General features: G+C 44.3%; 2 protein-coding genes across 2 annotated transcripts in view; both read right to left on the reverse strand.

The window, feature by feature from the left end:
• Nucleotides 1-4,438, reverse strand: part of sec63 (SEC63 homolog, protein translocation regulator) — a 37,911-nt gene extending 33,473 nt beyond the window's left edge. The window contains exon 1 of the mRNA XM_088625766.1: nt 4,192-4,438. Within this exon, the coding sequence (XP_088481892.1) occupies nt 4,192-4,315 (124 nt within the window). The 5' untranslated portion in view covers nt 4,316-4,438. The remainder of the gene's footprint in view (nt 1-4,191) is intronic.
• A 5,102-nt stretch (nt 4,439-9,540) lies between these two features.
• LOC148674955 (uncharacterized) lies at nt 9,541-12,861 on the reverse strand. The gene is made up of 3 exons (XM_088625767.1): nt 12,498-12,861; nt 11,796-11,895; nt 9,541-10,622 (listed from the first exon to the last, which is right to left on the reverse strand). Exons 1-3 carry the CDS (start codon nt 12,737-12,739, stop codon nt 9,702-9,704), a joined length of 1,263 nt encoding a protein of 420 aa, XP_088481893.1. The 5' UTR covers nt 12,740-12,861; the 3' UTR covers nt 9,541-9,701.
• Nucleotides 12,862-14,624: the final 1,763 nt, after the last annotated feature.

Here is a 14,624-nt window from a genome sequence, read left to right on the forward strand (position 1 = left end):
GACACAAAATTCCAAAAAGCGCAAACACATACCAGATGACGTTGAAAGCAGAGTGCAGTATTTTGAAAAGACTTGGTCAACATAAGACCTAATATGTCGATGTTAGGTGTTACAATAGACACATTATTTATGTCTGCTAGAGAACGTGGGGAAGCAAGAAAAACCCACAGAAAATGCACAGACACACAGTAAACTGTGGCTGAAAAGCTGATCAACATATTTGTATTCTCTCGAATTGACTACCGCAATGCTCTACTCCCTGGGGTATCTAAATCTACTCTGAACAAACTGCAGTATGTCCAAAATTCAGCAGCCAGAATCCTGACCAGGACTAGTGCAAGTGTTCACAGTACTCCTATCCTGGAGTCCTTGCACTGGCTTCCGGTCGAATTCCGCGTAGACTTTAAAATCCTCATTCTCACCTATAAGGCTTTACATGGCTTGGCACCTCAATACCTGTCTGAACTTTTATCGCCCTACTCCCCACCTCGCAACCTCCGCTCTTCAAAGTCTGCCCTCCTTACTGTCCCCCAAGCCCGTCTACATTGTATGGGCGACAGGGCCTTCTCCTGCTATGCCCCCAAGCTCTGGAACTCTTTGCCCAAGGATATTAGAGAGTCACCTTCTCTAAACTCCTTCACATCCAGACTCAAAATCTTCTTCTTCAGAAAAGCCTTTACTTAACTGGTTCCATTCTTCACCCCTCTGCTCTTCTTAATACCACCTTCCACGGTCTCCTCTATTGTTATTGTTGTAATTATAATTGTGTCTTATCTTGTGAAATCTTCTTATTTATTGTTATTGTCATCCTGTAAAGCGCTTTGAGAAGCCATCTTTAAAGGCGCTATATAAAATAAAGTTTATTATTATTATTATTATTATTATAAAAAGTGTGTATGTTAAAACTGAACGGCACACTCAAGGGCCTGATTTAGAAGACTGTGGATAATAGAGGACACCATGTTACAGAAACGATGTTGCTGCCCTGGAATCAGAGCAGAGAAGGGCCACCTGCTCAGGTATGAGCTCTCTCGTGGTCGGTGATGGGGACTCCAGCAGCAGGACTCGAGCAACTGAGCACTGCCGGGGGTCCTGTGGGCCGAAGCTGGCTAGAGCATCCTCAGCCACATGCTCCATAACACCCCCCGCCCCATTCATTTCAGCAACAGTGAGTTTCACAACGTGCCACATGATGAGCAGCCAACGGTGCCTTTAGGGTTGTGCATTCAACACAGAAATCGAGACGCGCTTAAATATTCAGCCTTGTGCAATATAAACAAGTATGTGCATCCTCATTCATGATGACAAGCCTATCGCACAGTATGCATATGTTGAGCTATTGACAGATCAAAGATATGGCAGGTGTGCGCTACTGCATCTGGCAAACTTCTTAGGAAGCAACAGAATACAGATCCTCATTAAATTATTTTCAGACAGCAAGGCACTGAAGCGAATCCCATTGAGCCAAGCGGACAAAATATCAGCTGCCGAAAGACAGAAGCGAGACCTGGATTTCCAAAGTCAATAGAAACAGAATTCTCCTTTTGTACTCCAATAACCCATATATTCCTATGCACATTCCAGGTTGCAATTCTGGCCATCACAATGTAGCAGGAATCCGTGGAAGTCCAAAGCTATGTGAACAAGGTAGACCACAGAAACTCCTCCAAACACAGATGCTTGCTTTGACTTTATGAAAATGGGAAAATAGCACAAAGGCCAAAGAGAAGTGAAAAATAAGACCAGATGAATGTATCCTAGGAAAAGTAAAGGACTTGCTTGATATCAGTGTTACTCACAGTATCTATATGACTCCTGCTTGCTGTAACAAAGGACAAGACAGCCCTGAGTCATCCGTGTTCCCAAGGTATTTAAATACTCATAACTGAATTAAGTAGTGTTGTTCAACCAAAGCAAAACTTTTACAGTCAGTATCAGGCCTCTGACAACAGCTGCTGATAAACCAGGCTTTCAAGAGTTCACATTAATGCTGCTTATCAAGCTCATTTCTGTCACACCTGATAGCTTTCAGAAGACAGTAATTCACACCAACACTCATACCCTAGGAAACGCTGTGAAGAAAACCTTATTACTTTAATAAAAACAGCAGTCTGGACCACTCGACAACCACAGGTGGAATGTTCTAGTTTAAACCTGAACCGAACCACCATGTTGCTGTTGCTGTTTTCATTGCAAGTGCTACTCAACACACTGTACAGGGGTAAAAAAAAAAACTGTACATGCAGCAGAATGCCAAGCTAATCTGGGGGAAAACACATCTAACAACGGGCCAGTTACACGATATTCTCACTTTCAGTTTGAAATCTAACGTAATTAGGGCATTAACTTCTGAACGTATATTTTTATAGTATAGAGCACTGAAAGAGAGAACCCCAACATTTTCTCTAGCATGGTTGTCTGACACTTGGCCTTGATGGCAAGGAGAACGACACTGAGCTGGGTAAAATATACACATGAGACTTGCTCTCCAAATCTGCAGTATGTCTGGCTTCTGCCGCGCTTGCATCCAGCCTTAGGATCTTCTGCACAATGCATCACACTGCTGATGTACACTGTGCCACTTAAAGCCCAATGCAATCTAATTCACACCTACAACACACTCACTAAAACATTTTTTCTACATGTAGATACTGGGGCAGTCAACATGGAATGAACAGAGCTCGAAGTGTAACATTACTTACTGAAAATAAAGCCTTCAAAACTCGCTCCATTTAGCCAATTAGATGAAGGGTTTTCTCTTAAAAATTAGTAAACCGTGTATTACCTTTAAGTGAAATCAGTCATCGACGCCTAAGCATCCCAAGCTTTTCTTAAGATGAGATGTATCTCGCAGATTACAAGCAAACTCAGCAAAGGGCAAAGCACTTTCTGTCAGACATCTACTGCAGATGCAGAAAAACTTATAGTAATGCATAACCAAACATGCATATCCTCTTAGCCATTATCATCCCCTTTTGTCAACAAAGTATAGGTAACCCCCAAAATGCTTAGCAAGAAGAGGCAGACTGGACCGCGAGCTCTGGAGACATGCTGCTGTGTAGGCTTCTATTCTAAGTCCAAGTCTTAAAGCTCTGGAATTACAGTGTGGGCTGTTTCCATCTATTGTAGACTCTCTCAAGGAAGAAAGACGTGGAGACATTTGCTGGTGGAGTCAGGTGACGTTAGCCGCAAACTAAGGTGTCATTCTTCAGGAAGGGCAGTTTAAAAAATGTACTGGGAGTTCATGACTCCGTCGCGCACTTCCATCTCAAATTCAGAAAACAGCGTGGTTAATAATAAAAGACAATATTCCCCAAGGGCAACTTAAATGGGTATAACTGACGACAAAGCAAGCAAACGGTCAGCTTCACACGCAGAACAGGTATGGAGTTGTCCACTCAGAACTCAGGGGCATGTGGGTGAATTGTCTGAGCAGGGGCAGAGCTTTCGCATATCTAAACGAAGTATTGGCTTAATTAGACAAGCTGCAAACGACCTTAAACCACTACTTTAGAGCCCCTACAAACAGATCTGCAGCTGCTGCCCTCGGGACGCGAAAAGAGCCGGCTACTGAATTATATCGCACCGGGGACCGGGTTCTGTAAAGCAGGGGGCTACAGCGTGCAGCTGACGATATTACCGGGCAAGCTTAGCACGATCCTGGACCGTCAGTCAATTATGACTTGAAATGCCTTTCATTCTGGGTAAAGTGAGGGTGGTTCCACTGCGCTGTGGAAGAGCCATCTGCACTAGCAGTAGACAGCGATGTTCATCTTGCACTGGAAGTGTTGCATTCTGACCTTACTCTCAATCCTCGTCTGTGAGCAGGCTGAACGCGTAAACAAAGCCACCGCAAGCAGCCTGCAAGGGGTAAAACTTTAGTCCCCGTCCACCACGATTTTCCCCACGAGGAACTGCCACTTTCTAACAAGTGATCTCAACCCTCCGTTGTTTAGATCTCGTCCTACTCCGAGCAAATCCTCCTTCGGCTGTTCAGTCCCGGTCCGGCTGCGACCGCGTACACTACCTTCTCGCAGCCTCGGGGAAGGGAACCTCGCTCTGAACCAACGTTTCGGAAACAGTGATGCAGGCCTCTACAGGTCTGCGCCCACAGCCAGGCAACAGTGTCCCTCCTGCCCGCTTCATCACCCCCTCGGATCCCACCGTCGGCTCCCCTGTCCGGGGCCTCACCCGCGTTCTGATCCCGGGGCCAGAGGTAGTAGGTAGCTGGGATGACAATGAGCCCGACGAACGAGGTGAGGAAATAGAAGAAAGTGTTGCCGCTGTCATCGTATTGGAACTGCTGCCCTGCCATTGCGGAGAGGCTATTGAGACCCCCTTCCTCTCCGCCGCGGAACCTCCCGGACTTGTGCACGGAGACGCACACGGGTAAACTGCGCGACACGCCGCGGGACCTGGAGTACGTGGCCTACGCATGCGTAGAGAGAGCGGCTCGGTAGCCTTCTCTCAGCGAGCGGGGGAGTGGGCGGGACTAAAACGTGGGTCACCGACCGTCACCCAGTGCTGATTGGCTGACCCTGACGTAATTCAAGAATGATTAGCCAAACTGATAGGCTATAGAGACTTTTCTTTGCAAAGTATCTTCAGTATCTTTATAGGTTTTAGGATGAAATGGAACCTTCCTCCATTTATGTGTCTCCATTTTTCGTTCACTACCCCAAAGAGGAATATAAACAATGGACAAGTGCTATTCGAATTTGATTAGCGTCTGATGGGCAACATTGAGCAGAAGCTTGAGAGCGTAGTTGAATATCGGCCAATCATGGCTCGGGAGACGGTCTGGGACTAAGGCAAATCCTGCCGCCGGCTCTCGCAGTCCAACCACGGAAGGGTGGAAGGCCGGAGGAAAATAGGTACAACTGAGTCTCCCAGCCATTGAACTGATGAAATGTAAATAGCACATGTAAATACTGAAAGACTTTGGAGCCAGAAAGGAGTGTTTTCACACCACGAAAGGCCCATAGAAACTAAAGTCCAGTGACTTCATTGAATGCCTCAATCAATTTGTATACACTTTAAATAATAAGATTTATTTTTGCAAACACATAAAAAGCAGTGTTTCTTCGTTGTTTTGGCTTGGCCCACTGTTCAAGAAAAAATCTGAATAATCTTTAAACAAAAAATGTAACTCAAAATTGCAGGTTAACAAGGGGTTTGGTGGAATGCCTTCAATAATGAAACAAAACTGACCACAGCCCGTTAACTTTATATGCAGGGGTATAAAAACTGTTTCTGGAATCACACTGGATAATCCTTCATTAAAAATATACTTTCTGCTTGTGATAATAAACAACTGTCTGGTGCTGATGGTTTAGATGTGAATATATTCACAAAATACTAATAAGAAGGATGGTGACATTCATATTCTAATTTAACACTCCCTTAGTTATCTTTGTAAATGTAGATGTATTGATTAAATCTGTGTTGTTTACTGCGGTTTGGATATTTATTTTCACTTTATTTGAGGGGTTCCTAAGTCACTTTAAATCTGATATTCCAGCTTTATTGCAGGACTAGATTCTTGGAGGTGTATTCCCAGTTCTGTTTAGGTCTGTGGGAAAGAGGGGGAGCCCCACTGACTTAGCTGCTGATGGGATAGAGGTCTTTGCTTTGGTTCCCTGTCGGCATCACCTCCCACCCCTCACTGCCTGACGGATGCTGTATTTCACAGGGGGACTGTCTCCACCCTACAGTGGAGAAATTAAATAGTGCTAGCCGGGCATTTCAGTTCCCGAAACTGAAGTATTGCTTAAAATCTTATTTCTAAAATCCCCACAATTTACAGAGATTTCTAATTTTATTTCTAATTTCCTTCTTTTACAAAACAGTTTTCCAAACGATTTAACAAATTGAGGAATATTTATGGAGAACACAATGTGATTAGAATTTAAAAATACCTGCAGACTTCTAATTTTGAACTTTTAAACTTCACAAGGAATAAAAAACAACATAATAGAATATAGTTTTTCCTTACCTTGTATTAAGGAGTGACAGCTTGTCTCCCAGACACCACAGTTTCTCACATCATTTGACCAGAGATTTGCAGCCCTCTGACACTAATTTGTGTGACACTGTGCAGTTTCTGTGGCCTGTAGTAGGGTCTCTTTTTGATGGTCCTGTCCTCATGCACCTTTGCAGAGCCTGTAACCTAAAATCTCTAGCCTTTTCAAAGAGCATTCACCCTCCAGGACCTGAAGCTCTGCTTCAGCAAACCTTAGTGTGTAAACCTTACATGAGAACCTGCCTGAATTCAAGATTATCAGGTGTTTAGATTTCTCCTGCATAGAACTCTCATCTTAACTGCTGAGGTCAGGAGTAGTAAAATCGCCATCTGGGAATATATCTGTAACTGAACCATATCTTGTTCCCAATGAGCGCGATACTCAGGATGTTTACTAAGCCCTTCACTCTCAAATTCCTTGATTTAGGCTTCACTCTTTCTCGCCAAATCATGGCGTATGGTAGTTTCAACCTCTTGAGCCTTTCTCCATAGCTGCTTATTCCTGACTAACCTTGACCTCGTCTGAGGATAATTTGATGACTTCCAGATCCCTTCTTAGAAACATTCAGCAATCTGCTGAGTAACCAGGGTTACAGTACTGTCAGTAACCATGTGACATTGACCGTGTGACCTCCTTTGGCAGAACTGGGGCTTCTAACCCTTGTACTCTTGGGGAGATCTAACATTGGCTCTGCCACCTACCAGTCCTACCTTCTTCCAGAGCCACTGAGCTACTCAGTTCACCTTCCTGGATCTCCCCTTATCCTGTCAGTCCACCTCTATAACTAAAAACCTATTACCTTGCTCAACCCGAGCATATTATATGAGACCTATACCCAATTACTTCTCTCTTACTCAGACTCCCTCTAGAGTTTGATAACCTATAACCTTAATGTCCTCCAGCCGGAAAACCTTGATCTATGCATCCCCTACCAAGAAACTTGTAAATCCCCCCGTTGATTTTACCCTGTAACCAACCCAAGTTACTTTGTCCCTTTAGGGGTAAATCCCCCCAAGGTTTATAACCCATCTGTTGTTAGTGCACCCCATTGTGGGGTATCACAAATGCCCTCTGGGATTTGTAACCAAATATTACCCCCTGTGGGGTAATAGGGAAAGAACATGATCCTGTCCTGTAATAGCATTATATCCCTAGTGGTTGATCCTGTTCAGACAGGACAGATCTACTGTCTTTGTTACCTTACCGACAAACCTGACCTCTCAGCAACCAAGTCTGCTACTCCTTTACTCCTTAACAACTCATTCTGTTATATAATCTAGCACGCAACCCAATGTTGCTAGGATGATATCTCTCAGAAAGCTGTTGTCTCTTTAAATCCTATTAGACCGGAGTTCTTAAACTGCCTGAGCACAGCTGAAAAGATTGAACCTCCCACTTCTGTCACCTTTTACCAACACCTCTACTCAAAGCCTTCAGAAGTCCTCAGTCTGAGCATTCAGGTTTTATCTAAAATAAATTAAAAATGTGTATGCATCATTTTGTAATATCACAAAACAAGACACCATTTGTAGGGTCCCAATCTTCTTTCCCTTAATTGGAAAATTCAGATTTGATCCAAAACCTTAAATACACATTATTTCAATTTGAAGAAAGCAAACAACGCACAGGATGCAAGAAAGTTTGAAGGTGAAATTCCTTCCACTTCTTCATTTTCTTTCCCAAAAGATTTCCTCTCATTTCTACCATCATAGGAGTAAGCTTATAGGACATTCTCAAACGTCACTTCCCTGCACAAGCACTGCTCATTCACAGTTTGGCATTTCAAATTCAATTCTGATCTTTTCTGTATTCAGACTACACTGTGGGTGGCTTCAGCTCACAGAACATAAGGACCTACGTCTAAGTCAGTAATGTCTAGTGAGAGGCGAGTCATCTTAATGGAGTGAACCAGCTTGTGCCTATTCATCACACTGTGGAAACTGGACTGCTGCATTCGTTCTAAAAGAAGACACATCTGTGCTCTTCCAGTTGCCATCTTATTAGGATACATTGTAGATCAATCTGTACTGATAACTGTCTGACAGCTTGTATAAGTCATCTCTTTGCCCACATTTGAGTCTTTCACCTAAAGTGAATCATTCAGATATGATTCAGCATTTTTTTGTCCAAGAACAAAAATAGTGTTCTTTTTTTTTAAAAGTGTCATTTTTTAAAACGTGGATGTGAAGTTTGCTGTCAATTTTATTTTTCCAGCATCTTATCGATTTCTATCTTGTAAAATATACAACTAACTGATTTAAAAACTGTTTAGGTAATTCCTGTTTATACACAGTTTACCCAAAACAGACTCCCTCAAGGTATTTGCCTTTTTTCGTAATGATCTGAAACGGAACGGACTCTGCCGAGAGGAAGTACTAATTGGAGGACAAGGATCATAGCTGGCCTGCAACAGCCCAGACAGATGCGGAGTTGACTGTATCAAAAATAAGAATCGCTCTGATGACACCGAGAACTTTCCCATTGCACTTCCAAGAGCTCAGCACTATCTCGAGGCAGCTCTCGAGTCATCTAACCCGCTAATAGCCGCAACCAATTCCGGTTGGTCTGGCCATTGAGTAATATTAAGGGCCCCACACAAAGACACTGCAAATTCTGTTCCAGAAAAAAACAAAAAAAGATTCATATAGTTTCACAACCGCATCTCCTTTCTGCATTAGTTTTTTCTGGCACAGCGGTCTTGTTCCCTTTTCACCTGACTGTCCGCTAGTCGCCACTAGAGCGCACAGGAGGGACAAGGACCGCAGTGCTCTCACAGCCGCCGGGGAATTCTGCCCTGACGAGGCGACCAGCAGCTGCGCCGCTCGGCAGGACAGCTCTGAAAGACGCGCACGCAGCTGCTTGCACGCAGTTTTTATTTTCGCCAAAAAAAAAAATTAAAAGCGTCTTCCGTTTTATTTCTTTCTCGCTATCTTATGACTTCTTCTTCTAGCCCTTAAGCCTCGCTAAAAATGAACAATCTTTTAATTCTGAAAATGGGAGCAGCTTTCACTTCACTGATAGCTGGTGTGTGGTGAGCGTTCTGGCGCACTATGGCTTCCGTCGCATCATCCAGGTGGATGATGCTGCACATTGGTGGTGGTGGAGGGGAGTCCCCATTACCTGTAAAGCGCTTTGAGTGGAGTGTCCAGAAAAGCGCTATATAAGTGTAAGCAATTATTAATTATTATTATTCCTTCAAATCTCAGATGAGTATCTTGTCAGATTAACCTCTCAAACATAATGGTGATGGTCATCACGAGTCCCAGAGTCTGAGTAACTCGTTTCAGTTCTGCAGCATGTTATGCAGGTATTTTTCACCAGTTTGTGAATGAGATGCAACAACAAACGTCCCTTTAGTAGGCTGGAAATATCTGCATGTGAAATATTATGTGTAAAAATCACAACAACCCTATTCAAAACACTATGGTTAACAGTGAAGAAAGAAACCTTCTGTACCCAGAGGTCAGGAGTATGTTATTGTTAAAGGGAGACGAAGAGAAAAAGCAAAAGCTGCCAATACTCTTTAAAAGGAGTTTATTGCTGTAGAATAAACACCACAAACGTGAAACACGGATGATGCTGTATGAAGTCCACACGAGCCAGTATGTGCAAGTCTAATAGTTCATGACAGAAAACCGTCTGAGTCTGTAAGGAAATATACATTGAGTCCAAGATCTGTCAAGAGCCCAGGTTTGCTAGGGATGCGGCAATGGCTTTCCTCTTGGCAGTGCCAGCTGGATTACCACAGTGTCCATCAGGAAGCAAGTGAAAAGGCTCCTGAGGCACAATTTCACAGTCTATATCTTCAATCTGCAGAGAGCCGCTCGTTTCCAAACACAGATTGTAAAGAATGCAGCAGGTCTTGACGGCAGCACTGGTCTTGGCGACCGAATGCATCTGTAGGGATTTCAACCTCCGGAACCTGCACTTCAGAGCAAAGAAAGAGCCGTCTAATATCTTCAGGACTGTGTGCAGCTTCCAATTATAGCGCCCCATTCTCGGGAGGAGGGGTCCGCTGTCGGGGAAAGGGGTGAGAAGGTTCTCAGAGAGCGGATAGGATGCGTCGCCCACTATATGAAACCCGGAGAGCAGGGACTGCGGGTCTCTCTCCAGAGCCTTGCCTATGTCCGTCACCCGAAGTACACGGGAGTTGTGCCAGCTCCCCGGGTGCTCAGAACTCACGTGAACAAAGCGTCCAGCATGGTCACAGCAGGCGGTCAGGTTGATGGAGTAGAAGTGTTTGCTGTTGAAGTACTCCTCGGGATCTGGTACTCCCTGGGGTTTCTCCACAGGGATGTGGCAGGCGCCCACCGCGCACAGCGTGCCGGGAAAACCGGCCGCCGCGAAGCCCCTCACCGAGGCCTCGGCAGCCTCCCCGGCGGGCCAGCGGAGAGTACCGGAGAGGTGCTCCGCCACCAAGGCGCAGAACTCGTGCAAGTGGCCGCAGATGACCGATTTGCTGGTCTCGAACCTGTCGGCCACATCTCGGTACGACTCGAGGGTCGCCAGCGTCCAGAGGCTGGCCAGCACCACGTTCCTGAGAGGCCACTTCCTGCCCATGAGGTTCGAGTAGAAGGGCTCCAGCTCGGCAATCAGCCCCTGGGGAAGGACGGAGAGGCATTAAGAGCTGCTCTTCCCTGCACAGAATAGAAAATCCTTTCCCGTGTGTACCCTGCCCCGGAGCGGTGGCTCTGTGGCTAAGGATCTGCGCCTGTGGCTGGAAGGTTGCCGGTTCAAATCCCACAGCACTGGGGTCCTGAGCAAGGCCCTTAACCCCAGATGCTCCAGGGGTGCTGTACAATAGCTGACCCTGCACTCTGACCCCAGGCTTCTCTCCCTGTCTGTGTGTCTCATGGAGAGCAAGTTGGGGTATGCAAAAAGACAAATTCCTAATGCAAGAAATTGTATAGGGCTAGTAAAGTGATGTTCTGTTATGTTATTTCAGGTCTGCCGTAGTTCTGATGGGACAGTGAGCTGGTTCATAACTCCAGCACTATAAGATTTTTAGCTAGAGCAATTTTCCTTTTCCTGTCATGTCTCTTCTGTGCCCCACTCGTTTGTTTGTTCCAGTCAGTTTATTTGTCACCTGCACAAGTGCAATGAAATGCTTATGTGCGTGTATGCTCCAATACAAAGACATTAAGGAAATAACATAGAACATAGAACATAAACACAGAACAGCAGCAGCTGCAACAACAAGTTAAATAACATACAACTTAACAGAAAACATCAGTGTGAGCCAGTTCAGTAATCTGACAGCTTGTGGGAAGAAACTCGACCCCTACCACTGGCTCACACTGATGGGTTTTTTTTCAAGTTGTTTGAGCAGATTACATTCAGTGTGTCCGTCACGTCATAAGATATAAACTACATGTACTTAATATTTGTAATATTTCTGGAATTAATTGTTGGAACTACTCATTTGCTTATTCTGACCTGGGCCTCTGTACTCTCTTTGAAAACCAGATGAGAGAACTTAAATTTTAAATTTTTAACCCCAAAGGTACTTGAAGAGCCTTTAATGTATTATGACCATCCGCTCAACAGACAAAGAATAAGACGAAACACTCTCTTTTTTCTTACCAGGGCCTATTAAGCACAATACTCAGACTAGTATGTCCAAGGACCTGTTTCTGACAACAGACACATGATACAATGAATCCAACTGCATTAAAAACAAGCGGCCTCCATCTACCCCCCTTATTGTCACACAATACATCCTTTAACACACCCCGCAATGTGACCGATGAAAATGTAAAAATCACAACCTACCTCCACCTGGGTTGGAGTTAGCTGAAAATGGGTCTGGAACTCACTGATACTGTAATGAGGTATCACTGCATTTATGTAGTTCTTCACTTTTGTTTCATCCCTGCGATACAAAATAATAAGTCAAGGAATCAATCCGTTTTGAAGTGACAGAAGGCAGAACAGGAACAGTTGAACTGGGCTAGATGGCAGTTGGTGCATCATTTAACCCACAGTAAATGCATAAAGCCCTGAATGCTCTAGATTTAGAATATTTCAAGAATTAACTACATGAGCTTAATTTTAATTCATACCTTCTTACTCAGCTCTGCCTAGAACAAGGCGCCTCACTATTATAAATAGGCGACCCACGTCTGTGGAACTCACTGCCCAGACCAAAAGACTATAAACCTGCCGACGTGCTTAAGGACCCATCTTTTCACTAAGACAATCTGCAGTGACACCCGTTTCTTTCCCATTTTCTTACGTTTTATTTTATTTTGTTAAAACAAATTACGTTCACTGGTGATTTGAAATTAATCATTGGCACTTTCCGACAGTGTAAAAGTTAAAATCGCAAAGGTGTTGTTATCGTCCTCACAACTACTTATTCAATTTCGCGAGAAAACATGAACACTTTTTGATGAAACGCTTAGCAAACCAAAAAGCGCGTTTATCTACATTAATAAATGTACATCAATAAATGTCGGATAACGTCAAACTAACCTGTTTCCTTGAAGATGTCGAAGTGCATCAGTAACAAAAGGTATATTATCGCTTGCATCTAATTCTTCGGCGAACAAAAACGCAAATCCTGTCATTAATGACATTTTTGTTTGCCCTGAATAAAATCGGCAACTAACCACTGATGCGCCACTGCTGAGTACAAGATCACCCAGCAGAAACATCAATGTGAAACACACAACACAGCAATCCCGTGTACGAACCGCCCACCCTGACTTCCACATCCGTCTCACACTGTGACGTCAAGACGGCGCTTAGATAGATAATACTTTATTAATCCTGTAGGGAAATTGATGTGTTACAGCAGTCCAGCCCAAGACAAGCAAAACAGATATCAGAATAGTTATAAAACAAAAGACAACAAAGTTAAAATAAATAAATACATAGGTGTGTGCAAAATGTGCTGATCATAGTCACTGTAAAAACAATAAAATATGTGCAAAATGTGCATAGGTTTATACAGACTGATTGTCCAAAAAGTACAATGGAGTAAAAATGCTGTCCATAGACAAGCAAATGAAGGGCTAACAGTCCTAGCCTAGGGCAGCGTCATACACCCTGACAGCTGCCGGGAGGAAAGACCTGCGGAAACGTTCCCTTGAACACCGTAGCTGGAGCAGACTGTTGCTAAAAGTGCTCCGCTGCCCAGTAACAGTCCCATGAAGCGGATGAGAGGTGTTGTCCATGATGGCTGTGAGCTTGGTCAGCATTCTCCTCTCAGCCACCACCTCCAGGGGGTCAAGGCTCATCCCCAGCACAGAGCCAGCCTTCTTGATAAGTTTATTGAGCCTATTTGCATCTTTTGTCATGATGCTGCTGCCCCAGCACACAACAGCATAGAAGATGGCCGCCGCCACCACTGATTCAGCAGTGTTCCACACACACCAAAGGACCTGAGTCTCCTAAGAAAATAGAGTTGGCTCTGACCTTTCATCCAGGTGTACCCCTAAGTACTTGTAGGAATGTACGCCCTCTATGTCCTCACCCTGGATGGAAACAGGGTTCAGCGGAGACTTATTAATTCGAAAGTCGAAGATCATTTCTTTGGTCTTGCTGGTGTTAAGCTGGAGATGGTTAAGATGACACCACTCCACAAAATTGGTAATCAAGCTCCTATATTCCTCCTCCCTCCCCTCTCTAATACACCCCACAATTGCAGAGTCATCTGAAAACTTCTGCAGATGACATGTCTCAGAGTTGTACCTGAAGTCAGAGGTGTAAAAGGTGAACAGGAATGGAGCAAGGACAGTCCCCAGTGGAGCCCCAGTACTGCTAACAATCTGTTCGGACACACAGCTCTGTAGCCGTACATACTGTGGCCTGCAGGTCAGATAGTCTATAATCCAGGACAGCAGGGGAGTGTCCACCTGCGCCGCCCTTAGCTTATCTCTCAGTAAAGGTGGATGGATAGTGTTAAAGGCACTGGAGAAGTCAAAGAACATAACTCTCACAATGCTCCCCGTCTTCTCCAGGTGAGAGTTAGCTCTGTGTGGCAGATAGAGGACTGCATCCTCCACTCCCAAGTGTGACCGGTAGGCGAAGTGCAGGGGGTCCAGTGCTGTACTCACCAGAGTTCTGAGGTGGTCCAGTACAAGCCTTTCCAGAGTTTTCATTAGGTGTGATGTAAGTGCCACTGGTCTGTAGTCATTCAAGACTTTAGGGTGCCCCCTTTTGGGGTATTGGCACCAGGCTAGATGCCTTCCAGAGCATCAGAACCTTTTCTAATCTCAGGCTGAGGTTGAAGATGTACTGTAGCACTGAACCCAGTTGGTCCGCTATATTAAAACATTGTTTTAATATAGCGGAAGCATAGCAAATTGATATTGATAGATCAATTACCCATTTAAACCCATGTGCTGTAGAGTGGTACTCGTGCCATGATGACCCCACAATACATTTGTACAGAACGCTCCTATGTATAAAATATTTAACCTGCAATATTTCCTCATACACTTATGTGTTATTGAGGACAGTTTCTAGTCTTATTGCTCTTCATGTACATTAAATACAAGACATGCTTTTAAAGAAACCTCTTTGCTGAAAAGCCACTGTAAACACCTTTAGATGATGTATCAACTTATTTCAGCACCTTTCAAATAATGTCTCTCT

Source organism: Lepisosteus platostomus, chromosome 3 (genome assembly GCF_059453375.1).
Source record: "Lepisosteus platostomus isolate fLepPlt1 chromosome 3, fLepPlt1.hap1, whole genome shotgun sequence".
NCBI classification, from domain to species: domain Eukaryota; kingdom Metazoa; phylum Chordata; class Actinopteri; order Semionotiformes; family Lepisosteidae; genus Lepisosteus; species Lepisosteus platostomus.

Excerpts from the sequence above, each read along its gene's own strand:
- LOC148674955 (XM_088625767.1), bottom strand. The coding sequence starts at position 12,739 with ATGTGGAAGTCAGGGTGGGCGGTTCGTACACGGGATTGCTGTGTTGTG. Across the intron at positions 11,896-12,497 it reads CGACATCTTCAAGGAAACAG|GGATGAAACAAAAGTGAAGA; the intron begins GTTAGTTTGACG and ends TTTGTATCGCAG. Across the intron at positions 10,623-11,795 it reads TAACTCCAACCCAGGTGGAG|GGGCTGATTGCCGAGCTGGA; the intron begins GTAGGTTGTGAT and ends GTCCTTCCCCAG.